Genomic DNA, 27,952 nt, shown 5'->3' on the forward strand with positions numbered 1-27,952 from the left:
CCTACACTCACACTAGCGCACACAACTCTAGCATAGTCTTTCTGTTTCTGCCCAACACACATACACGCACATGCACACACACAAACACACACACCCAGTGGATGTGTCCCACCACATAATGACCCTTATTTCACCATGCTGACTGTGACTCACTGCTTCAGTCAGGAGACTGGAATGTCAAGCTCCATCTCTCTAGTATATTTTAAAGAATTACATAGAAAATAATGATGTTATACTTGAAAATTGGTCAAACATAATGGCATAGTTGGGTAGAGGTGGACACTTGATAGCATTTATTTTTTTAATCATAGTAAATTGCTGTTTCATTGAGTTTGTAACCATTTATGGTTGCCCTTCTTGCAGTGGACATTTTGACTTTGTTTTAGCGGGAAAAGCACAGGAGCAACTAATAGGATTAATGATTATTCCATTTAGATGTGCTAAGATATACTCGCATTCACAATTGAAGACATTTCTGGTACTGGTACAGTGCGTCATCCACCAGTTGAAAGATCTGTGGTTTGACTCCCAGCTCCTCCAGTCCACATGTTGATGTGTCCTTGGGAAAGATACTTAACCCCAAATTGCTCCCAATGGCTGCGCCAATGGTGTATGAATAGTGTATAAAACTGCTTTGAGTGGGTCAAAAAGACAAGAAAAGTACTATATAAGTACAGTCCATTTACCATTTTCACCTGTATGTGTTTGACATGTCAAACAAGTCTGTTGTGAAAAGGTGTACAGTTTCTTGCATTGAAGTTGAAGCGGAAAAGTTTTTGTCATAAAAGACATTTTGATATGTCACAGTAAGAAAAGCACAAATGTAAATAATAACATAATAATGACTGAATTTCACCTAGCTGCTTCCGTTTCAGAGTACTGCTACAGTATGCTTCCTGGCTCGCTGTCAAACTGTCACACTGACATGGCTCAATGAGACTCACTTGAATAGAAAAGAGCCATCACTGATGTTGTTAGTAACACCTGTGCTTTTCCTGCCATGGCAAGTCAAAATCTCTGCTGTGAAAAAGGCTCAGTTCCCTAATGGTAATTGGGATTTTACACAGTGGACCGGCGAATATTTTGATGTGTCAAAGCAGGCAGAGACCATTTGTAGCTAATAACATTAATCATGGCTCAGTTCCATTGTATGTGTGCCAGAAGCCAGTGAGCCGGCATGTTCAACACCACACCTCCCAAGCAAAGACTGCTAAATGGAATTCAGCCGTTATTAATGTTATTAATTACACCTGTGCTTTTCCTACTTGACATGTCAATATCTGCTGTTAAAGGTGTACAGCTTAAAGGTGCAGTGTGTCAGATTTAGTGGCATATCATGGTGAGGTTGCAACCAACTGACTTTGGTGTTTGGTTTGTCTGCTTTGGTCTGCTATAGAAATCTGGGGGTGCATCATGGCGAGCATGTAGAAAGGGACCCGTTCCAAGACCCCAGGACTCATGCCGGGCTTTGAGGCCAATTTAACAAATGGTGCTTTTCCATTATACAGTTCTAGCACTACTCAGCTTGACTTGACTCGGTTTGGTACCAGGACCGACCTTTTCCATTAATTCATAGTACCTCCTCAGCGTGGACGGGGTTGTCATAGCCATTCAGTTGATTCAGTGACCTGCAGTCTGTTAACGTAACATTTTAGGATCAGCTCGGCTCCCTCAGAACCTCGTCAGAGCAAGTACTAAAAAAGGACCAGGTACCAGGTGCTATCCCTGATAGAAAAGCAAAAAAAAAAACGAGTAGCCTTGAGTTGAGCTGAGTAGTGCTGGAACTGTGTAGTGGAAAAGCCCCAAAAGTGGACAAACTATGGACCTACAACTAACAGGCCCGACAGGGGCCCAAAAAGACTTTTCCTGCACACAATCATGGTAAAAAGAACGGATTTAAGATGTTAGATTAATATTTTTGCGAAATATTTTTTTCATTAATCATAATTTGATCCATTTGATCCTATCACATTTTGAAAGTTTAGAAGAGCCCCGCAAATTGAACTGTTTTATGGGGCCCATAGAGCATGCGTAGTATGTCTTTTCAGCAGGAAGTGGCTTTTTTGTCTTCACTCAATAACTTTCATGGGAATGAACAGGGCCCCACCTCCAATACTGTATCCAGTCCTGTTTACACAACCATGACCCCGCTCCCTATGTAGATATAAAGGGCTCATTCAAAGCTATTGAAAACATATTGATTCTTATTAGATGATTATACACTAAATATAACACTAAGTATAACACTACGAATAATATGTTCCATTTAGCAAAGTCTGTTCTACTAGATGCCACTAAATTCTACAGACTGCACCTTTAAAATCACTGCTGTCATCTTTAATGAGTGAACATTGATTTTTTTTAAATGTTTTTTTATGATGAAAATACAGCAATGCTCTCCTACTGAATGAAAACTCTAATAATATGCTTGGTTGTGTTGTGAAACATTAAAATGGTGTTAACGTGAATAGTGCTGACAGAGAGCTTTTCTGAGAATAACACACGGGCACATGTACACACCGACACACGTGGAAGTTGTTCATGCTACATTTAGTCATCTTCACTATGCTGCATTTGTACGCAAATAGCGTGAAAACTAAAGTTTGTCCTTGCCTCCGTGGTTGTCAAACTTTCTGAGTCACTCAACGAAGAAGAGAAAAAAAGTATCTTCTCATGAGAGCAAAACTCAGCTTTGTCAAGCAAGACGGAGTGACATCAACCGGACGTAGGGGATTTTTCATTATTAAAGCTTAGAAGAGTGAGACTTGGGTTTGAGATAGTACATTGAACACAGAAGAAACATAATTTAACAAACGCAAAAATTTCAAACACACATGTACATAGGCCTACAGGTTATAGAATTTACATACTTAAATACATACTTCATTTATATAAATGTAAACCTGCTCTGATATATCATATTGTTTGTCTGTTTTTTTTTTTTTTCATTTAGTCTCTTCAGTGAAGCTCTAGTCTAGCCAATAGCTCAGGGGCTCTTGTCCTTTTTCACATCAAGGACCCCTAAACTGACACAAATTTGACAACAGACCCCCATTTAACCAGCATTTTGTTTAGATGTTTTATGACACAAAGTGTTGACACTCATGACCACAATAGTCACAAATCCTATCACTTTGTCACTTTCTTGTCATTGTGGTGAAAAGTAAATATTTCCCCTTTTTGAACTTTGAGAACCACTTCTAAAGCCTCTAGCAGTCTGCTGACAATTATTATGAAATGTCATTCCGGAAGTGTAGCTAGTTACGTGTGCTAGCTTGATGTCGCTTGCTAAAACTTGAGAATGGACCCGAGCACAGGGAGAGCCGTTAGTTTGTTAACGCTAGTAGAGGAGGAAATCTGACCGTCCATGTCTTGACTACAAACATTAACCGTGCTGACAACATAATTGGCAGCAATGTCGAGAGAAAACACCACTCGGAGTTTGGACAGCATAGACCTCGCTGCTTTACGAGTAAGTAGAAAAAAACTCCTGCCTGTGTGTTTAATGAAATGTTTGAGTAAACATTGGAGGATGTGGTGGGTGTCGCTTCAAAACTTAACGGTAGTTCCAAGCAGTCAGGAGTTAGTTTTATGTTTATCTAACGGTTGGCACTGATTTAATGTACTTTTAAACAAACTTCATTGTGTGCTAACTTTATACATGACTTCCTTCTAAGCTGTCTTGTAACATTATGCTTTCTGTCTGCATTGTGTTGTGTTTGGTGGAAGTTTACAAGCTGCAGTGTTTACACACAGGACTTTTCTCTGGCTGCCTTGCTGAAAAGCTGACATGCAACAAGTAGGAGACATTTAGAGAGGCCGCAAAAATAAACTGTGTCTGTTTAATGACAGTAAAAAGAGACATTCGTACTAAGTGACACAGTATTTGAACCTAACTCACTTTATTCTAACTATTCCCACAGTTCTCTTAAAGTGTCTCATGCAAATGTATGTCAAGTTGTTAGTATGGTAGTTGCATTGTTTCTACAACACAGGAGATGGAGTTAAATAGTGGCATTTACATTGTGATGATACTCCAATAAATCAGTAATGGCATGCCTTATAAATGAAGCTTGTTGTCCACATTTGCAGTCCCATTTCCTCAGTCCCCATCCTCTGTATACCACTGCATTGTTCCTCTCTATATGCCTTTAGCAGTGGTGGAAGAAGCACTCACATCCTTTATTTATGCAACTGTACCAATACAAGTTAAAGTCATGCATGAAAAAAAACTTCAATAAAAGTATAAAAGTATAGGCAGCAAAATGTATTACAGTAAAAGTACATGAGTATTATGAGTGATGTAGTATGCAGTATTACAATAAAAGTACTGCAGTATTATAGTGATGTAGTATGCAGTATTACAATAAAAGTACTGCAGTATTATGAGTGATGTAGTATGCAGTATTACAGTAAAAGTACTGCAGTATTATGAGTGATGTAGTATGCAGTATTACAGTAAAAGTACTGCAGTATTATGAGTGATGTAGTATGCAGTATTACAGTAAAAGTACTGCAGTATTATGAGTGATGTAGTATGCAGTATTACAGTAAAAGTACTGCAGTATTATGAGTGATGTAGTATGCAGTATTACAGTAAAAGTACTGCAGTATTATGAGTGATGTAGTATGCAGTATTACAGTAAAAGTACTGCAGTATTATGAGTGATGTAGTATGCAGTATTACAGTAAAAGTACTGCAGTATTATGAGTGATGTAGTATGCAGTATTACAGTAAAAGTACTGCAGTATTATGAGTGATGTAGTATGCAGTATTACAGTAAAAGTACTGCAGTATTATGAGTGGTGTAGTATGCAGTATTACAGTAAAAGTACTGCAGTATTATGTGTGGTGTAGTATGCAGTATTACAGTAAAAGTACTGCAGTATTATGTGTGGTGTAGTATGCAGTATTACAGTAAAAGTAGTGGTTTGGTCCCTCTGACTGATATATTATTATATATGACATCATTAGATTATTAATAGTACATAATACAGTATCATAAAGAAATATGACTATTTGGTGGAGCTGTTAACAACTAATAGACATCTGAAATGTGAACCTGACTACACACTGCTTTTTGTAAGACGTCACAAGGCAAAGAGGTTGGAAAGCACTGGTTTCATCTTGAACAATGTGTTGTATTTTAAAAGCTTGTTATGTCATCCATCGTGTCAAATCTTGTGTTTGAAGTTGTCAAATAAATGGAAGAGTAAAGTAGCATCAAAAGTAAATACTCAATAAAGTACCTCACAATTGTACTTAAGTACAGTATTTGAGTAAATGTACTTAGTTACTTTCCACTACTAGCCAAGAGTATTTCTAACAGAGTCTATAAAACTGCTTTTCATTTGACTCTACTCTCCTTTCACATCCCTCCAGTCCAATACTACTCTCTTCTCGTTTCTGCTTCTTAACCGTGTTACGTTTCCTTACAGGATCCAGCAGGTATCTTTGAGTTGGTGGAGGTTGTGGGCAATGGAACCTACGGTCAGGTGTACAAGGTAAGCAGGTCCACACTCTCCTTATTTATCATTTTTACAGTAAGTAGGTTTTCTGCACACTCAGCATAATGTAAACATAGTGGCACGCTGTGCAAACTGTTACAAACACACACACACAGATCTGTCTTATCATGCTTCCATTTAAACACTGTTTGCATACATTAACAGTGGCAGTGAGTTCACATCATGAGCCAGCAGCTGCCACGGCACATGTTGGCATGCATCATATCGCAACATCTGATGCGTCACTTCTGGTTCATCTTACTAGACCTACTTCCAGTTAGTTTAGAAGAAATAGAAGAAATATAGTGCTGACTGAAATATCCTGCATCCTCTCTCTCTCTCTTTCTATCTCTATCTCTCTCTCTCACACACACACACACACACACCATTAGCATCTGCAGCATCTTTTAAATGCCCTGGGTGGAGCTCACTTCCTTATCGCAATATCTGTTTGTGTATGAGCGGTTTGTGGTTACCGGAGGTGTTTAGACGTATTTAGAATGGCGCAGCTGGTTGAGACCTCGGTGCAAATCATGTTCACAAGCCTCTCCTGCACCCTAAACTACCGCATTACTATATCTACAGCGTATGGACTAGTTTCAGTTCCGAGAATGACAAAAAAAACAAACAAACATAAAACAAGCCATTAATCAATTTTTCGATTTTGTGTAATAATTTGGTTTAAAATGACACAACTTCTTTTAGGGGTTTTTTGTATTCTCATCAAACTCTGCAACCTCCTGATGCTAGTGTGGTTTGACTGCCTTATTAAGACATATAATGTTATATATAACATACCAAATATGGTTAAGAAAAGACAAAAACACACGTTTACACAGTCAATTATTTGAAATTGTCTTTACTCAATATGAAAGGTGAAAAACTGAATGAACTTTTAAAGCTGGAGGGTTTTTTTTACCTATAGCACTAGATGTGTTAAGCAGGTGTAAATTGAGGCCACTGTTTGCTGTGATCCCACACCGTCACTGTTCCGCTTGCACTTTGTGGCTAATCTGTGCATCTTTTTTTTATGAGCTTGCAGGCTTTCAGGGTTTGAATTGAGATAGAGGTGCAAAGTTGAGAGTTAAAGAGCCAATAAGTGTGCGGAAGGTCTGCAGAAATGAGACAGAAGGTGGGTGTGTTGCCTCGATTGCCACTCGATTTCCTGAAAGAGGAAACGTTGCAAAAGATGTACGGGACACTGAGAGGCCTGTGTGTGCCGGCCCTCGACACAGGCCGGCTTTGACACAGAAAGTCGAGATTTACAAATTTCATCCTGTGACTCACTTCCATTGATGGGTTTTAACAAGACAAACCCAGCCAGATGTAGGAAGAATGCTATGCATAGTCTTACCCAAGAGTCATTTACAGTGATGATGGTTTTGATTTCTGTCATGTGAATCATTCGAGTTAATTCAGCATACAGAGGAATTTGAAAAAAAAGGCAGCTTTATCTGAGAGAATGAAATGACAGACAGGAAAACACTCCTCCTTTCTGGGTCCAGCCCTCTCAAATCACCCGTCAGCCTTACTTGACTCATCACTGCTTTTAAAGTGCTGCGGTGGATTGAACTTGAGATTTAAAATCGCTTAATAACAAGTGCTGCTTATGCTGCAAGACTTCATTGCCTCTCCTATTCATGTTTTGTGTCATGAATAATTAAAAATGATTTGTACTTGATATGTTTGTGTATTTATGATGCACTCACTACAGGCAAAGTTGTAATGATAGTGTGTGATTCTAACAGGGGAATGAACTGGGCCTCAGTGAGGACCCTGGAAATACACTTTCTAAGAGTGTGTGCGCGTGTGTGTGTGCAAGCGTGCCTGTGTGCACGTGTTTCAGTCGCTCAGTCTCACTCCTACCATGGGAAACCAGGACAGGAACAGGGCCTATAGAAACAATGAGCTGCACACACACATATGTACAGACACAAACACACTTAAACTCCTTAAGAAAACACTCAATGGCAGATTGACATGAATGCAGGAGATGCTGACAAAGCATCTGGAGTCTTCCTTTGTTTATTTATATGTGTGCTTTGTTTTCATTACACTGCATTTTAAGCATTTAGGCATTCAATAATTAGCAGGAAACCAGGCAACAGCTGCTCAGATCTAAATCGTAATCCCAAATCTCTGTGTGGTGGCGATTTGTCCTGAATTTGATAATAAAAGAATAATAAAAAAAAAGAAGAATACAAATAAATACGGAAAAGAATAAATAAATAAACTCGAAATCAAACAGCCACTGAGGCACCTCGGGGATGAATCTTACACAGGGAAAATAAATCTATTGTCCAGGCAAGCATGAAGTTTCGTGCAGTTTATTTTACCATTTTTATCAAGCAAACAGACAAAGCACAATGGCATCTGCTGCCTCTCTTGCCATGGTACAAAAAACATCAACCCTCCTCAGTGCCTACTGGTCCAATACCTGCCTACCTTCTATAGATAGATTCACCTAGTGTGACCAAACTGCCCCGTACCTTCAAAACAAAAGCATTAACCAGTACTGAAATAAAAAATAATGTTATAATCAAACTAATTCAGTTACAAAACTGCAACAAAAAAATCAATAAATTAAAAAATTAAATCTGTCCAACACTCCCTATGCCTTTACATTAATGAATTGCAGGTGACAAAACATGTTAGTTATGACCATTCCTGTGATGCATCACCTTCACAGAACTAGGTCAACACTTGGACTATACGAACTGTAGCTACAAAGTGTGAATATACAGACTCTAAAGCATGGGCCGTGGGAAAGGAAGTCTTTTATTAAGGTTGTTTCACACTTACAGAGCTGTTAAAATCACTAATATAATGTGTTTGCAGTTGACTTTGTAGTACAGTAAAACTACAGTGCAGCAAAAAAACTACTTAAGAGAGTAATAGCTCACTTTCATCATGTGAAGTTGTGTTTGTAACAATGCTAGCAGGACAGAAAAGCCTCATTTTTGAAAAGGTGGTCAATTAACAGACTTCTGGTTATGGTAGGAATAAGCAGGGTTTAGATATCAAAGACAGTCAAATCACAAAAACAGACCAAATGGGGTTGATCCCTAGAGGAGGGGAAACTAGGTGAGGACAGAGGGCAGGTGAGGCATGACAGAGTCTTGAAAACTCAAGCACACACTGTGGGACTCTGAAAAAGAAAGAAGAGTTGAGTCAGGGAAGAAAAATAAAGAGTCGAGGAGGGGGGAGTCATCATAACAGTGTTTATATGCACACAGTAATGCAGTTTGGTGTAGGCCTGGCAGTAAACCACTTTGATCCACTGTTATTTGTGGAAATGGTTTGTAGTCCAACTTGGGTTATGTTGCCAATTAGTTCTGCTCTAAGCCAAAGCCGCTGACCTGTGTCTCACATCGGGAGTTCATTTGGTGATTGTCAAATTTGACTGTGACTCATGTTACATTGGAACTGGTGGCACTTTTTTTTTTAATTGTCAGTTTTCTGATATCATGGCAATCAGACCACAGTGTCAGTGAAGCCTTGTTGTGTTGTTAGTTCCCTGGCAGAGAGCTGACAGTGGGGGGAAAGTGAGCCCTGTTAGCCTCATTTTAATCCAGTGGAACAGACTCCTGGTCAGCAGCCATGGGGTTTTCTGACATGCGAACAGACACAATTAGAGGAGATGGAGACTATGGAGGGCTGGAGAAAACAATTAGGCCTTTTCATCCAAATTGCCCCGAGAGCTGAAAAGTCAGGAACGACTCAGAAACTCAAAGGAATCCTCAGTGCGTGTGTTGTTGGGTTTCCATACAACCTTAGAGCTGTGGTAATTATAGAAATTAGAGCGTCAGCACACTAAGGGTGTTTTTCCTTCAACCTATAGTTTGTTTGCTCTGAGTTGGGTCAGTAAACTTGTTCCATTTTCCCTCCTGGTTTGGTTTCCATGTGAGAAGGTTCACTCCACTCATTGATCAGATGTGTCTGGGGCGAGAGAAGAAGATTGTAAACCCATGAAGAAGGTCCTGAAGAGGGTCCTCTGCCCCCAATATTAGTCAAGGCAAAAACACTTCATTGTTAGTCGTTCTCCGGCTACCTTCTAGCTGTATACCGGTATGCAAAGCTGCTGACGCCTTGTAGTTGGGTCCAAGGGAGCACAAATGAACAGCTGTTGAATTTGCGCCAGATGGAGAACATTTTCCCTCACAAGTCTTGGTGTGGTTGTTTTGGTCAGTACCTGCTGTGTTCAGATCTGCCAAAATGAGTTGGACCAAGGGGGAAAACCAGCCAGAGTCCAATTCAACCAGACTAAACAACACAGGTTTGATAACACCCTAAAAACCAGCTATGCACAGTGTTTCCCCAAGGTAGACTGCTTTGGGATTTTGGCGCATTCTCTGAGATTGACACTAAAATGAGAATAGCTAGTCCACCTTAAGAGTCAGGTTAGGCTAACCCTACTTCTGGGCTAACCTCCAGCATTTGAGGAAACAACAAATGAGACTTTTCTTGGTCTTGAGAAGCTGTAGCATTTATTAACTTTATTATGCTATTATATTATCATTATATCAGTGGTATAAAATGATCTTCTGTGACAATAATATTGTTTATCACGATAATTTCTGAGACAATATATTGTCCAACAAAAGTAGTTATCGAGACAGGACTATATGTGTTTTTTTTCTTGGCATTTTACTGCTGTAGTACATATAGATAAGAAAAAAAAGTCTCTGTCGGACTTCTGAAAGTTGAACCTAAGTGTAATCTGTTGTTGGTATTGCCAGCAACAGCCAGTGTTTGCTAGCAGTCTAAAATATCCACATATAGTTGTAGGAAAAATGGGAAGCTGTACCTTTTGGAGCAGGGGGATTTTGAGAACAACAACAAAAATTTGGCATAGGTTCATACGCTATAAATACAGGTAAAAAAAAAAAATTAAAAAAGGGCTTGGAAAAAGATAATCTCAACCAACATTTCCACTCCTATCCCATCAAATCCCTGAACTCAACCCCTTGTCCTCTACTATCCTCATTTGTTCGACATGACTTCTTCTCTTTAGTGTCCACACACACACACACACACACGTGCACATTAGTATTAAAGAGTGTATTATGTGCAATAGTAATCACATGGTAGCAGTATGCCTGCAGTAGTTTTTTGGCCCCAGGACAGAACAACCCGGACTATCTGAAAGAGCTGGCTTCTTAGAAAATGTCAGTAAACAACCTAACAGGAAAACCTTGGAATTCAGCCATTGTTATTGAGCGGTTACTCAAGGGCAAACAAGAATGTGATCATATATATGGTACAAGGTATAGGTATATCTGTACAAGCTAAGAGGAAAGTGGCCTTAGATCCTGAACAGCTGCAGTACAGAAGATGACAAACAGTAGTCACTTCGACTGATAAACTTCTCAAATAAACACAGCGAGTTACTTTATTGTGCATACTTAGTACCAGACCACCCTGAAGAATACACTGTGCATGCTCCTCTCACTCACCGTCTAGTCATCCTTCACGCACACACGCACACATGCACACACAGATGACTCTACAGCGGTGGCTTGCAGGGAAGGGAAGTTCCTTTTGCAAACAGGGAAACGCCCTGTGTGTGTGTATATGTGTGTGTGTGTGTGTGTGTGGGATGTGAAAATGTCAAACTCCACTAAAGCGGAGCACTACGGTCACTGCTGATGCAACTCTCTGCTGCTTTGAGTAAAGCTGAAAAAAGAACAGGCAATTTGAAGACTGAATTGTTACTAATAGTTAAATTAAATTACTTGAAATATTTGTACTTTTCTGTATGTTTTTCTGTCTATTCTGGCTTGCATGATTAACTAATACAGCCAGTGTGAAGGCTCAAGGCCCACCATGTCTCGCTTATATTTGCTCTTTCTTGTCGTGCTGTCTCAACATTTGACATACTATATCTGCATTGTGACACTATGGCGAAACATCACGGATCATTTACAGCCATAAAACAGCTGGCTGTACTGCAATTCCCAGAGTGAATCACTTACACTTCCTCAAATTTTTCTGGTTTCAGTAACGTCACTTCCCTTACTGTGACCCAAATATCATACTTGCTACATTACTCATGTCGACTTGATCTGCTGACCAAAATGTTAAAAATGTCCAATTGTCGATTTAGACTAACATTTTGGTGTGTTTCATCCACTGAGCATTAAAAAATATTCTGTTTCTACTTCACATGGAGAAATTGACAGTTGAGTTGTGCAAAGTATTCCCATATTACACTATAGTGCATGATTCAGATTTGGATGATGATATGGAGGATATAGATCATTTTGTAATAGCAGCCTTTGTTCCAAAGTTAAGCAAGGCTGAGCTGAGAGAAAACAGAGAGAGACAGACAGGAAACGTCCTCCAACATATTGTGTTGTTGTGTTTGAGCTCGTTGGAGATGTAAGAGAAAGAGAGTGAGAGACAGACAAAGGAGAGAGAGAGAGAGGAAAGTGAGAGAGAGAGAGGGCAAAAGGAAGGAAGGCAGAGGTGAAAGGCAGAGAGGAGGGGAGGAAGGAAGAGGGAAAGAGACGGATGAAAGCTAGAGAGAGAAACAGCCCCCCGTGAGGCTGGGAGCTTTGGTTTGATTACCCGTTTATGTGTGTGTGTGTTAAAATAACCTCAAATGTGACTGACCTCCTTATTGTGCTCCCTCAAACTACAATTAGAAGAGGACTGGAGCAGTTTTCAGGAGTTTTACAGAAATGTGGTCAAAGCTGCAAAATTGCTGGACCCCACATCACTCAGATACTGGGATACTGTAACCGTGATGACTTCATCTGGGTTTTTTCCCCTCCAGACTTTAGAAACTTCCTCCAGAGCCAAAGAAGACATACAAATCTTTCCTCAGGCTGAATAATTCTCCTCAAGATGGGTAAACTGATATGTGTAAAATTGGTAGAGTTTCCCTTAAAATGAAATGATTGTGTTCTCAACCCAGAACTGGTTAGTGTTGTTTGCAGCCTGATTGAGGTCAGTATTGATTTTTAAAGATTGGATAACAATATGTTGGCTTTTTTAATAACATCAACATTTTTGATAAGACCCTACTAAATTGGTCCTCTTAGCTCTGTGGAGCATTTTAGCTTCTTTTAGCTTAGCTTACTTAGGTTTTAAGGCCCGCAACTTTATCATTTTGCATCCGTCTCACTGCATTCTTCAAACTGACTACGCTGCCTGCCTAGCACCAAACAGTGACAGACAAAGTTAGCAACGTAGCTAAAGAGCTGGTGGACACAACAACAGAGCTTGCAAGCTTGCTAGAGCATGCTAACATAAACGGTGTCTTCTGGATGTATTTAACATTTTTCTCATTTATTTAGTCATTTTGTCTAACACTGTCAGAAAATAGTGAAAATTACCAGTTATAATTTAACTTCGTTTTTATTTTATTTTGGTTTAGTTTGCACAAAGCAGGTAGTTGTTTTTAGTGTATAAGCTCTGAAAACTGACTGTATGCTACCTGCTTAGCAGCAAACAGAGACAAATAACGTTAGCGATGAACTGGTGAACATTTGTAGCTAAAGAGCTGGTTGACATCAAAACAGAGCTTGCTAGCTTGATAGAGCATGCTAACGTGTCTTCTTGATGTAATGATTAATCTGCCAAATATTTTTCAGTCTTAGTCGGTAAATAGTGAAAATGACCCATTATACTTATACGAATGGGTTTATTTGAAGACTCCACACTCTGAAATGTCACAATGTTACACAGCTTGAGTTAACATCTTAAAATATCTTGTCTTGTCCAACAGTCCAAAACCCAAATATATTTAGTTTACAATCAAAGAAGATAAAGAAAAATACAAAATCCTCACATATGAGAAAACAATTAATCAATTTAGTTGTGTTAATAGTGTGTTCTTTTGCCCATGTGTGATGAACCAAGAAAATAAATGAATGCAGGTATACTTTAAACTGTGGCCTCAGTATGTATTTAGCAGGGCATGTTGTATCCAAAAAACAAGCTTATCACTGCTTTATGATGTACAACATATGTTAAAGTGACACTTTTTCTGAATGACTTCAAACGTATTTAGGCAGTTTCCTGTCCTTGATCAGCCAATGATATCTGAAGTGTGCTAAGCTAATATCAGGTCAGCTCTAATTTCCATCAGATTATGATGATTTACTGCGATAATAAGTGTATCCTTTTTGTTTGCTTTAAATTTTTGTAATCCTTATCGAGTGCTAAATTAACCCACCTTAACCAATTCATGGAAATGACTCCAAGCCTCACATACACATACAAACATGGCGGGGACCTCTTCATTTTCTCAGCCCTCCTCACATGACAGTGGGTCGGAGTGTCATCACCGAGCTATACGCAGCATTATAGTGGATAGAATGGAAACCAGTCAAGCCCCCTTTTGACGCCGCGGTGCCAGCCAGTGAAGGGCGCGCGTGAATGGAATACAAAAAAAGAAGGGGGGGGGGGGGGGGGGGTGTTTAAAAGATGCAACAACAGATTCAGACACGCGCAGCCTTAAAAATAGCACTCTTACATCTGATGAGTTTGGTGCGGTTAGCTGATCATTCAAGCACAAAGTACACATATGTAACTTTCTGTACATGCTGTTCTCTAGAGGATGCATAGCCACATGGGGGGGGGGGGGGGGGGGTTGAGAGCGAGACAGGCAGAGGGGGGTGGGAGGGTGAACAGAAACTTGGGAGACAAGCCAAGAGTTACAGTAAGAGTGTTTCTCTCATTTGTCCCCTTGCTGTCTGCATTATAAATGTCTCCATTGAATCTAATTAGCATATGTATGAATATATTATAGTAACCTTTTCACTGACACAATATTTGTAGTGTTCCTTTACTCTGCCACTGTGTGTGTGTGTGTGTGTGTGTGTGTGTGTGTGTATGGGTGTGTTTGTGTGTGTATGTGATAAACAAGTGACCTAAATGGAGAAGCTATTTGTATCTGGATTTATTTGCAAGAACACGTTTGATTCCTTTATAGCGTCATAACGTACATGAGTGTGTGAGATGTTCAATGTCAAATAGAGTGCTAGCTTTCTCCAATTAATTCTGGTGGAGAGCTGGGAGCCCTTTGAAAGTCTGTGTGTGTGTGTGTGTGTGTGTGTGTCTATTGTTAATAAGTAGCCCAGCTGAGAGTGGAACATTTCACAACTGTAAGTTGCGGCGGTGGCACGGTTAGCAGACACCATCCAGTCTGAGGGGACAGGAAAGCCATTTCCTTATTTATCACAGTCAGGCCAGCGGCTGCCTGTGTGCCACAACTCTTCGCAATTATGGAGACGACGTCCTTTACATGGGGACAGAAATCACAGCCAGAATGAATAAGGGTCAGTGAGCCTGACACAGTGCATCTCACAGCCAATATAAAAGTGTAATATATATTGTGTGAGAGGGAATAGCGGCCAGGTAGTTATCTGTCATGGAGTCTTTTTCACGGCTGCTGGTTCAGCAACATTTTCAATAAACTTTATTGTTCAGCCTGTCATGGCATGGTTTTATGAATTTCTCTACCCTTTAATTCGAGGGGCTTATACACTCATTAATTCAGGGTAAGACTAATAGACAAATATTTTACACCTGTTTATAAATGTGGTGGTCCCGACTGAGGATGAAGTGTTACTGGTGAGTCCTCTCAACATTAATTTCTACGTAGTGTCATCGTGGATACATTTCAGGGTTTCCTGCAGTACTTTTCAGTGGAGGTACCTCTGCTAACGTCAGAAGAAAAAGAGTAGTGGTGGTACTTGTACGCATCATACAGGAAAGACCACGTTTTAAAACCATTATGTAGCGGATGCTTTAATAAGGATATGAGAAGTGTCTGGGTCCGTCTGATTCAGCTCAGCAGGTGATTGAGTTTTTACAAGTTGGAAAAAGTAGAGGAAAAAGCAGCCCTATCAGTTACAATCAGGTGCTGATGGTTGGAAAAAACCTCACTGCTGCACTGCGGGCGAAGTTAAGTTTGATAATGACTAGTTGGACACATGTTTTACCCAAGAGAGTCTGCATCAAGTTCAAGGTAAAGTTCATAATGACCAGCTGGACTTGTATCATCAGTGTCTGTGGTCAGACAGGGGAAACCCTGCATTTTAGCTTCGTGTCCCTGTGTGAATAGTGTACTGTTCCCCGGAGAGTTTTCTGACATCCATTTACATTCAGTGTTAATTAATAATGAATTGTGTGTGTCCTCGAGGTCTGACAAATTTCCCTCCTCACCACAGACATTTACAAATGTTTAATTGTTCACTGTTGACTCTTGTTTGCTAGCTTGTAGTCTTCTTCTTCCTCTTCCTTTGATTTTTGTAACATCACTGCATGGTATCACCACCAACTATTGGTACAGTGGTGTGAAACCATCAAAAGGACTGTGTATCACATCACCTGTATGCTCATGTGTGCACAGTACAAACAAAACAGAGACCCACCTGTAAAAATATTGCTCCATTGAGCCAGTAGTGGCCAAAAGATACAGAGTACCTTGAAGTTTTTATAGTTATTTTAAAGAAAAGGTTGACACAGTGCAGCAAGTAGATCCTTTTGTTAAATCTGACATTACTACTTCTTATTAAAAGCACATACAAACTTAAACATATGACAGAGATATGTAATGGAAGTATGATATATTACAGTTAAAGTTTTATTGTAAAAAATGACATCAGTGCACTGAAACAGTAAACTTCACTGTGAATCGAATCATTATAAATAACTAAATAAAAAAAAAAAACTATATTAAACTATTAAAAAGTATCAAATATACATAAAATGCTGCCTATATACCTTTAAAAAATGTATATATTTTGGCACATATTGGACAATATATTATATTATTATGCAATAATAAATGCAAAAATACTGCTGAGTCAAATTAGCCAATCAGGAATTTCGTAAAAATGGACTCAGAATGGTTCAATTTAGACACATTCCCTTATGTATAAAAATATCTGTGCAATATCTTACATTTTGTAACTTCCCTGTCACTTCCTTTCCATATTTAACACAGATGTTCAGCCCAATTCATATAAACTTTTCTCTGACCTCCCTGCTTTAACCTTTGACTTGATGAACTGACACAAGCAAAAACAATAGGTGATATAGGTAGTGAATGATTTAAAAGTGTTTATTAAGAAAAACAACAGTAGCTTCTTGTGAATTTTAAACCACATCAGGCATTCTTACAAAATATACCAAGACGATCATATTCAGCAAGCATTCAGCTGGTCGATGAGTTGAACCACTCCGATGTGGAAATAGTTGATTTAGACATAGTGGTTTCAACACCCTGCTGTTCCCTGTGGACTACTCTCTCTATCTAGTGAGGACATTGTCATGTCAGCAATATTTCTCTGAAAAGGGATAGAGGGTGTTTCTAAGATTTAGTTTCTAAGAAAGAATAAAACATAAATAGGAAAATATATTCAAAATGTGTTGTTTATTTTCAAGCTCTCCATCAATCTTCATCTCACAGATTTTTCTTTGAGACTGTGTCTATACCTCAATATTAGCCGACTGATTGATTATAGTGGGATTTGTCACACCCTCTGGGCTTTTTTATACACACACACACACACACACACACCAAAGCCTGTCATACATCACAGCTTAAAGGCTTATATAGAGTAGCTACTCTAGTATCTGGTCAGCTTTCTGACTCTTGACAAGGTTTTCAATTTTCCTCTTTTCACCTGACTGCACTTTACAACTCTTGCTCTCTGTGCTCCCTTTTTCTCTTTCTCTTTCTCTCTCTTTTTCTCTCATCTTGCGTCCTGTCTCTGTAGGCTTTCTGACTGCGCCCCTCATGAGAAAATGAAATTATGTAGACGTGTCCACAAGTCTCGAAAATGATATCACCATCTCAGTATTCGCTCCAAAGGTGTGTTGTAATTTGGATTTAGTTAGTTTGGATTTAAACATCAACAGTAAAGTTTGACCAGGTCTGCACCAAACTGGGCCAATTGTTGCAAACTGTTGTTTAAATAATAAATATATTATAACAGAAAGGCAGTCTTGTGAATGTGATACACAAAACATGTTTAATTTTTACATCTGGAATTGGAAAGAGAGTCTTTTTTTTTCATGGTGTACTTCATCAGAGATTTGCAGAGGTTTTCCACTTGTCTCGTCACCCACAATTTCACACAAATTTGGCTTTTTTTCTGTTTTTAATGGATGTCTATTTGCCCACCGAAATGACTAGAATGAGTGTAATCTACCTGTGGTTCAGCATCTAGTCCACTGTATTTAACAATTTTTCTATACAGTACGTTGCTTTCTACATCAAGACCAAAAAACATTCTCCGTAATAGTTTTTCGTCTCTTGTGATCTTAACTCATTCTTTTTGTGTCCCATCAGGGTCGCCATGTCAAGACAGGCCAACTGGCAGCTATCAAAGTCATGGAAGTCACAGAGGTAAAAGCATTACATTATATCACACACTCAGTCTCTATCTCCCTCTCCTCTCCTCTCCTCTCCTCTCCTCTCCTCTCCTCTCCTCTCTCATCTCTGGTTAAAAAAAGATAGAATATTAAATGGGGGGAACATCAAGTCAAATTAACTTCAAACTTGCCGGAACTAAAAGATAATCATGCTGTCAATGTAAATTATACTGTACATGACATACCCTTTTTTTTTCTTCTTCTTTTTTTTTTTTAACACACAACCCACACATAAGAATATTACAAGCTCATCTAGTTCTAGTAACCCATGTTTGAAGCACACGAATCCTTGCATAACTTACATTTGACTTCAATGTGAATTTATAGTGTAATTGCATGTTTATTTCCTGTAGTTGTCTTGTACCCTCATTTGAAGAAAATTAGGTACCCAAAAGGGAGAAATTGTCCTCCGGTCAGTGCATATTCCAGTGGGCATGGTCGTTATCTAAAATGTGCTCACTTAAGTTGTTTGATGATGCGCATTAAACAAATGAGCAGACAGCGGAGAAATGAATCATGCTGGTTTAAAAAGATGGAAACTGAGAAGTTAAAAGCAAGGATTATATTTTGCATTGGATGTTTATTCACCTGTTTTACTATCTTTCTAATTTCTCGGTTTAAATTTCATAAAAACAAAATAGGTCCCATACTTTAGAATGTTTTGCATTTATAGGCAACAGGATAAAATGATTAACTAATATAAAACTGAGGCATAAATATGATTGTATATATGAATTAGGTTTTTTTTTCTCACTATATTACATGTGCATTATGTAAATAGCCAATTGTGATTGTGTTTAGTGTTTGTTATGTAGGTTGGGATCTATTCCAAAAAGAGTGCAAAAACTGCTTTATTCATTTATTTATTTATTTATTCATTTCCCCTTTTGGTTTGTTACTATTTCTAAGGGAAATGAAGAAAACAAGGACGTATGGTTATTAACTTTATTAACTACATGTGCATTTGAATTAGGGTTTGGTTTCTAAACTAAAACCTAGCTAAACAGAAAGGAGTATATTTCACAAAGCTGGGCGAGGTGTTGTTGTTTAAAATGGAAAAAATAAAGAAATGGGTGCCCAGTTATGAAAAATTAATCCACACCTGCCAGCCAATCAGAATGATAGAAAAAGTTGAAGAAGATGATTTTATGGGTTCTGTTGGATCAATACTGTACTTTGGTGTTATTTAAATTAGAAAAGGTGATGAGACAAGATGAGGAGGGTCCAGTATTCAGACAAACAGAGAGAGGAATCGATTGAACCATAAAACAGCAGAGAGACAATCAATGTTACAAAATCAATCTGATCTAAACAGGAATTAGTATAATTACACCAAGAGTTGATTACAGACTTATTTGATTCCTTCATCTCTATTTCTCTTTCTCTCGTATTACAGTTTACCTTGACATTATCCCCAGAAAAGACAGTACACAAGATTTTAATATTGGAAGCATTTCCTTTAAACTAGTTGCTTTAGATCAAAGTAAAATGATTTCAGGGCATTTGCAGATCTTTGCACTTGCGAAAAGGTTTTAAAACTCAGTATTAAACTAAACGATTTGCTTTTAGCAGTGTGTCTCTCTTCTTTCTTTATCAAATTTGGTTCACACGGGTAATTGAAGTGAGGGGAACTTTTACAACACGTTTGACAACCCCTCTTAACTCTCCCTCATCCAAACCGTAGACGCAAAGTGAGGATCAAACAAAAATCCACTTTAATATACCGCCAGCCCTCACAAAATCGAATCACAAGATATACTCTCTTCTTTCTCACAGTTAAGAGTCAGACCAATATTTCTGTTTTGATCCAGAGGTAGTTTTTTATTAGATTCCAGGCAAATTTCTTTGATATTAAGCTTCTTTTCACTGTCACACTTTCAAAGCCACAATCTTGGATAGTAGTGGTATAAAATATTAATGAGACTTACCATGTAAATCAATTTGAGGATGAACAATATCTCTGATGCTATATTTTGAGCCTTGTAGCGATATATGGATTACAGATTACACCTTTAACACTTAGTTCTATGCAAAGAGATGATTTGACTTTGCTTGTTCTGCCCTGTGGTCTTACAGCTGTACGAGGGGACGAACAGGTGAGGTGTGGAGGTTTCATTGCTTATTGCTTGTGGTTTACACATGTAGAACAACAGTGTCAAGCAGAATGAGGTTATTTGTGGGCTAATAATGGCATGTTGCAGCAGACTGTGTGACGCAGGATGGCCAAAAAAAGTAGCATAGCGGTGTTTGAACACAGTGTTTGTAACGTGGTCACATTGAACCTTCCACTATAAGAAGGTCTGTCTAAGAGGAATATGTGAATAGATATGAATCCTGCACCATTTCTGTGTAAATTGTACTGCTGAAAATCATTGCCGTAGCTCCATCGCTATGGCTATTTGGTCCACTTTGAAATAACTAAACATGGATGAATGACCATTAACTTTTATACAAATGTGTTGGACAGCATTTCAGTTTGTCCGATATTTTCATTTATAACTAAAGACCGGCCAAAATGACACGTCCTGTCATGCCTGTACTTTATTCATTGCTAATTAGCACATATTAGCATGCTAAAATTGTAAACTGTGTTGAATATGGTAAACATTCGACCTGCTAAACATTAGCATGTTAGCGTTACCATTGAGAGCATGTCCACTAGCTGATGTTAGCATTTAGCTCAAAGCACCGCAGTGCCGATGTACAAGAGTTGCTAGCATGACTGTAGACTCTAAGCTTTGTTTAAAGGGGACACATGATGCACATTTCTAGGTCTGTGTTTTAATCTGAGGCTCTTTTTGAAAGTCTTAACATGATTTACAGTAAAGAAAACTCCTGATTGATCTCATGCAACCACTCAATTCAGCCTCTGTCTGAAACAGACTGTTTTAGTTCCTGTCTCTTTAAAGGTGATGAACCAACTCTGTTCTGATTGGCCAGCTGCCATTTGGTAGACTTTGTAAACAAACAGTAGTAGTAGGATTTCACTTGTTTGTTACTGGAAGTGGGAACTTGTCAAAAACATCTGGACACGATCGAGCCAGAATCCAGTCTGAAATATGTGAGCCCATGACCCGAACAGCCTCGACAACAAAGGTCACAGAACAGACAGCTGTTAGAGGGCATGTGTGATCACACTGATGTCATCACGAGGAGGAAGTAGAGATAACATTGAAAACGAAGTGTTGAGTGCAGGCTGAAGCCCTGGCTTTTGACTTTCAGTGAGCATTTCTACATGCGTTCCTCTTATATATTAGAACTGTTTAAAATAGACATTTGACATCATAACAGTATGGAAATGACAAATCACAAAGAGCATGATACGTCCCCTTTAAGCAACAATACTTAACATGGCCTAATTTTTTTTTTCTTTTTGTTTTTTTTGTGATAGGAAACTGAATATCTTTGAGCTTAGCACTGTTGTATAATTGTAAAAATAAGCAGCAGTCTAACTGACGGTGATAATCATTAGTCACAGCACTGGTTTAAGTAGGCTAGTTGCCTGGTCTTCTATGTTGCAGACAAACTCTTTAGCAGGAAATGCTTGGCTATTATCTCCCTTCTCACACACATACACACATGCACACACACACACACACACACGCTCAGAGACTTCAGACACAGGCAGGGGGCTTTGTGTTTCAGATGGAGGTGAAAGTTCAAACTCTGCCTTGTCATTTTCTCCCCTCCTGTCCTGTGGAGATTTAAAGGAGGTCAGTGACTGGGAGAAGCTCTGTTGTTTCCTCCCTTCTGATTAACAGCCACATCCAAACCCCTCCACCTCCACCACCACCACCACCACCACCGCTCTTCTCTCTCCTCCACCTCCTTTCCCTCAGTCCGGCCTAGATATAGGGGGTTCAGTGATTCCCAGAAGTCACAAGTCATTTCCAGGATTTATAATGAGAGAACAAAAGTTGTCGCACTCTGTTTCCCCCCCTTTGCTCTCTCTTTCAGTCCATGCGTCTCGTAACACTGACCAACCTTAGTGGCTTTGTGGAGAAATTGGGAGAAGTTGAATTAAGGTCCAATAGCTGGGCAAAAGGTCAGCCGGTGGTCACACAGAGGTCTGATTGGAGATGCTGACTGTTCTGTGGACTTTTAAAATGAAAAATAAAAGTTTCACAAATGTCCAATTTTAGCCTACAAGCAGAATTAAACATGTTTTTATTATCATATACAGTATATCTCATAGAACTGATGTATTAGTTGAATGTATTTCTAAAAAGAAGAACAAGCAGGAAGTGAGGATGGAGTTCTGGACCTATGAAAGCGGAAGTATTACACTTGGTATTATTTTATGTGCCACTTTTAAAATGATCCCTGTAGTGCAGATTGAAACATCCTCTTGTCTCAAGCTTTATTTAAACTGTTTCTGAGAAAGAGTACAGTTAAAAAGTTACGTGAAAAGTAAAAACATTACTTCTCTCTGCCAAGCGTTGCAACAACTCAAACTTTCAATGCCATTCAATCACTGTGACACTGATGTTCTTAAAACCTAATATGTGCATGTCATTTGATTTCTTTCTGTTGTGTTCAGGAGGAAGAAGAGGAGATAAAGCTGGAGATCAACATGTTGAAGAGTTATTCCCACCATAGAAACATCGCTACTTATTATGGTGCTTTTATTAAAAAGGGTCCTGCTGGACAGGACCACCAACTCTGGGTGTGTAAACAAGTCTTTGCCTTTTGTATTCAAATGACTCATTTTTTATCCTGTGTGAAATGATCATATGTTTCTATCATGTTATACCCTTTCAATGTAAGATCATAACACATAAACTGTTGTTGTTATTTTGGCTTGTGCTTGCCTGGGTCTGATTGGACGCTCTCTATCCATCCATGTAGTTGGTGATGGAGTACTGTGGAGCCGGCTCGGTGACAGACTTGGTGAAGAAGACGAAGGGGAACTGTCTGAAAGAGGACTGGATTGCTTATATCTGTCGAGAGGTGCTCAGGGTAATGTCAAACACACACACACACACACACACACACACACACACATACACACACATACACACACCCTTATACCCATACAAGTATCATTGGGTCTCACACAGCAAACAGATTCTTACTTATGTGGCATATATTAGGCTGCACCAGGGGCCCCTGGGGACTGAAGCTCATGTACCCCAAACAACTTTTATTTTATTCTGATTGGATAACGCTGCTGTCAGGTGGAAACTCCATATTTTGTTTTGGACATTCTAGGTTTCTGACCATAAATATCAGCATCAAGGGAACGGGTAAAGCCTTGTGTCCTATTTCTGTGGAGTCCAAAAAAAAAAAAAGATGGGGCCCCATGATCAAGGGCCCTTGGGCACTTGATCATGATTTCCCGTAGTGATGAGTTCAGTTCAGATGAATTCAGTCTCTCCACAGGGTGAAAAAATACTTGTTTGAGTTAATCAAACTGGAGTTTAAATAGATTACCCAAATCAGCTCAAACAAACTGAATCTTGTTATCAGTGTGATGTTCATCAAGGCTTTTCAATTTACTTAGCGGTATGAAATGATTTTTTTAATGATTTTATCAGCACATACTGGCAACTTATACATTTCAGTAGTTGCTAGGAAACATCTCTCTGCAGGTCTCTGTCCAGGGCAACAATATTGTATCTTCCATCTTCATGACTGTGACATCTCCTTGACTGCCTCCCATCATAAAATAAGATAATCCTTTATTAGTCCCAAGATGGGGAAATTTATAGTGTTATAGCAGCAAAGTGGAGAGCAAAAATAGAGTAAACACAAGCAATATGAATAGGAAAAAAATAGTAACAGTCATCATGACCTGAAAGACTCTCCTCAGCAGCGAACTTCCTGTCAAACTCTCCCCTCTTTATGTCTAGTATCAGTACATTGCTGCACTGATGACATGCAGTTGGCAGCTGTATTCAATTTCTATTTATTTTAACACACCTACTGACTGCTGCCACGTTTTTCTTAACTCTCCGGTGATTTTTGTATGAAATGAAACTCGCCCACGAGCGGTAGCAGAACAACTAGGGATGTAACGGTGTCAACATATGTCAAATAACACAAACATTGTGCGGGAACCACAAATACTCAGATGTGAACTTCTATTTTGAGTATGGTTAAAAGAAAAAGCAGAGGTAGTAATTTGCTAAGTGTACATGCAAACAAAAGGCCAGATGAGTCGCCGCGTATGAGAAACTGCTACTTTTTTTAGCGTCCTCAACTCTTTGCCAAAGCATCAAAGAGAGGAACCAAAATAACAGCGATAACTTCTTTACGTTCAGGGATTAGTATTCCCTCTCATGTTTTCCCACTGTGACTACGAGGGAATAATGGATTTATTTTTTCATTTATATACTTAAAAGGCCCGATTTAAACACATGTCTGTAAAATGTTATGGTTATCATTATGAGAGATCACAAGGTCCTGAGAAAGACTCTGGAGTATTTGTGCTGCGTTCTGTATTGGTGTTTGTGCTTGAGGTTCTACTAACAAACCTATGTATGCACACACACACACACACACACACACACACACACACACACTGTATCAACTCACTTAGTTTCAACATATCTGAGTTTTGAAGGACAAAATGACACCGGGATGATTTTTTTCTTTTTTTAGCAAAGATATATGACACAAAGGCTTCTGGACTGCAGCCAGGGGTTTCTCTGCTGCTGTCAGCCATGCTGTCTCCTCATTGTTTCAGCATACACACAAACACACACACACTCAGCATAGCGTGGTGAAGTCATTCTCTGAAATAAGACTCACTTCCTTATGTTTATTTAACCTCCTTTGAAGAAGCGAGAGTACACACACACACAAACACAGATGAAGACACGCACACATTTAATCTTTGCCACCGATTGGCGGTGGTGACCAACGCTACTGGGGTCACCTCGCCATCTGAAGCAAAAGTGTTTAGAATTTTCATGGAAAAGAGAAAGAGTGCAACAAGCTTGAAATGTTATATTTATAGTGGTTGTGATCATCTGACAGTGTGTGTGTGTTTGTGTGTGTTTTGTGTATGTTTGTCTTCCAGGGTCTTTCCCATCTTCACTCCCATCATGTGATTCACAGAGACATTAAGGGACAAAATGTTTTGCTCACAGAGAACGCCGAAGTCAAACTGGGTATGACACATCGACACAAACAGTGTGGTTTTTCTCAAGCACGCACACATGCACGCACACACACACACACACACACACACACACACACACACACAAAACCTCCGGGCAGAACTTGAGAACAATCCCACAGTCATACACACACACACACACAGATGTTAATCACACAGCCGCAAAAATCACCTTGTAATGAAGTGAAGAGTGCGGTTGTTTTCATTTTCACTTTTTGTCGATGTTCCAGTTGACTTCGGGGTGTCGGCTCAGCTAGACAAGACGATTGGCCGGAGGAACACCTTCATCGGCACCCCTTATTGGATGGCTCCGGAGGTCATCGCCTGTGACGAGAACCCAGAGGCCACATACGACTACAGGGTACTTAATCACACAGAAATAGTCGCGGTTGCAGCCAACCTCAAGCTAATTTTCGATGACCCTCTCAGACGTTGCAAAACATACACTTGAGAATTCGGTTAGTTCCCATCAGCTGGGTTGACTTCATTATTTTTAAGACTATATAAATAAGGCGTCCACCAACGCCTTATTTATAAGTTGAAAGCATTACAGATATTAAACCGTGCTGTGAAAAAGGTCTTGTTCTTTAGCAGCTGCTAATGCAGCCCAGATGTGTTGTTGTCTGGAGGCAAAAACTAAGAAATGCAGAAGTAGCAACTTGTCAACCACATACAAGAAGACATTCATAACAGAGATTGGAATGAATTGTTTTGCAGATGGACTGAATTAACGCCCAAAGTGTCTTGCACTGGGATAAAATCCAGGGGTCATTTAAGACGTTTGTGTACAATTAGCCACATGCTATATGTACATGCAAATCGGCCCCTAGCTGTTTGGTAACTGGCAAACAGCTTCAGATGTCAGAAGAAGAATAACTTCCCCACTTTAAAAGTTTAGTTACAACAAAACAAGGTAACAAGTATCAGTGTAGACTGCCGGTCCACCAAAACTATTACTTCACCCCTGAATCACGCTACAGCATGTTACACCATCTGTATGATTTTCTGCATTGAAATCACCAGAGCTGCTTTTTTTCCTGTAGCTTTAAAAAATAAAGGGCGAATTCAGTGTAATATCAGTGTGACTTCAGCCTCATTATCACAGGGGACAGACCTTGTAGCGGCTGTTTCTACAGAGAACTCACTGACGTAGTTCCACTTGGGAGGAAGATTTTTGTTACACCCTTTTGGCTCAAATATGATTGGATTTCAGTTCATTTGAAATGCCTTTGGATGCATTTACACTTAACCTTTTAAAGATATGATAGCTAACTGATGCATGGAATGTGTGGAACCTTATATTCAACAGAATGGTGTCTGTCTCTATTCATAACAGGATTTAATCAGTGACAGAACATCTTTCAACTGAGCCTTTTGTGATGCTGAGCAAACTTCTTCCAAGAATTTTAATGAAATGTTATCATTCATTCTTGCTGATTAGATGTATCATAGGGCTGATCATTTGCTTTTCTGGAAGTTATTAAATATAGACTTTAGAAGTACAGCACATTAGTGAAAGGAATCAACAGAACCTTTTATGTTTTTTTGGTAAACTGTCAGAAGTTTGGCTTAAAGTCCGTGAAACACTAACATCATGCACAGACTGATTTACTGTTTGAATATAAAGAGGACATCCAGAGTTTAAAGGAAATCGAGCTCGAGTTAAGCCCTGTCTGTGCACCGGTCTGACCTTTTTTTTCCCTGTCTCTCTTGTTCTCAGAGTGACCTCTGGTCTTTAGGCATCACTGCTTTAGAGATGGCTGAAGGAGCCCCCCGTGAGTCACGCACAACACCCACTCACCTACACATTCTCGATTGATATTGTTTAACAGTTTTTCACTTGTGATGTATTTTTCCTCTCACTTCCCCTCCCTGTTAACAGCTGTTACTTTTCTCTCTCTGTGTATCTCTGTGTGCAGCTCTGTGCGACATGCATCCGATGAGAGCGCTGTTTCTGATTCCGCGGAATGCTCCACCCAAACTGAAATCAAAGAAGTGGTAAGCCCGTGGGCACACACGCATATATACACAGGATGTAGAGGGCAGTGTTTTAGGTTTTCCCTTCTGAAAACAGGGCTTGAACGCAGTCTTTGTTGTGGGTTTCATGCATCAGTCAGAGGAGAGATATCCCCCTCACACAGAAACTGAAAGTTCAAAGTCACTTGCATGTCCAGGCGGGTTCAGTAGTCAACAAGATGAACCCTGATAAACTGTAACACTGTAATTTGGCTGAGTATATGATGTAGCTGCCAATCTTAATCAGAGCAGAGCTGCAATGATTGGTCGATTATATGAGCCAGTTGACAGAAAGTTAATTCCGGCAGTAGAGAATAATTATCAGCTTATCAAGTTAAGAAACGTCCGATACAGAACTCCTCCCCTCTCCTCCTCTGTCATCTCATCTCCTTCTCTCCCATATATAATAGATAAGCTCTTCAGATCGACCTGGAGGTTGAACTCATGCTGTCTTTCATTCACTATTAATGTCATGAGAAACACGAGTTCATAGGACAGCTTTTAATAGCTCCAACAGACCGGGCACTCACTGCACTCTCCTGTCCTTCTACCTCCAGGGCCTCTCTTACAGCTCCAGGCATAGCAAAAGCACATATTCCTCCCCTGTTTTCTTTGAATTCAGAGCACAAACACACACACACCCACAACATGCCTGTCTAATGTTGGGAGCACTTGTTTTACGCATGATTTAAGATTCAACTGAACATTTTTGACTGGATTTTCCTTGGTAGCACTGCAAAAAGTGATGACTAATTCTCACACTTTGGGTGAGTTTGAATATTTAACAGTTCTTGTGACAATTTACAGTGGTTTTAAATCACTTTGAGCATTGCTCTATTACTTCTGAATGTCATTTTAAGGTAATTTTGACAGCATTTAGATGTTTTCATTGTTTTAGTTTGCTTGCTTTTT

The 27,952-nt window shown here is 39.3% G+C and overlaps 1 protein-coding gene across 5 annotated transcripts in view; it reads left to right on the plus strand.

Moving 5' to 3' along the window:
- Positions 1-3,305: 3,305 nt before the first annotated feature.
- The window catches only part of si:zfos-2326c3.2 (misshapen-like kinase 1), a 60,132-nt gene continuing 35,485 nt past the window's right edge, over positions 3,306-27,952 (plus strand). For all 5 annotated transcript variants that reach the window (XM_053323997.1, XM_053324000.1, XM_053323998.1 and 2 more), the window contains exons 1-9: positions 3,306-3,472; positions 5,440-5,505; positions 17,819-17,875; positions 22,442-22,567; positions 22,750-22,860; positions 24,926-25,016; positions 25,255-25,385; positions 26,745-26,799; positions 26,944-27,022. In XM_053323997.1, the coding sequence (XP_053179972.1) occupies positions 3,416-3,472; positions 5,440-5,505; positions 17,819-17,875; positions 22,442-22,567; positions 22,750-22,860; positions 24,926-25,016; positions 25,255-25,385; positions 26,745-26,799; positions 26,944-27,022 (773 nt within the window). In that variant the 5' untranslated portion in view covers positions 3,306-3,415. The remainder of the gene's footprint in view (positions 3,473-5,439; positions 5,506-17,818; positions 17,876-22,441; positions 22,568-22,749; positions 22,861-24,925; positions 25,017-25,254; positions 25,386-26,744; positions 26,800-26,943; positions 27,023-27,952) is intronic.

Source organism: Scomber japonicus, chromosome 8 (genome assembly GCF_027409825.1).
Source record: "Scomber japonicus isolate fScoJap1 chromosome 8, fScoJap1.pri, whole genome shotgun sequence".
Lineage (NCBI taxonomy): Eukaryota > Metazoa > Chordata > Actinopteri > Scombriformes > Scombridae > Scomber > Scomber japonicus.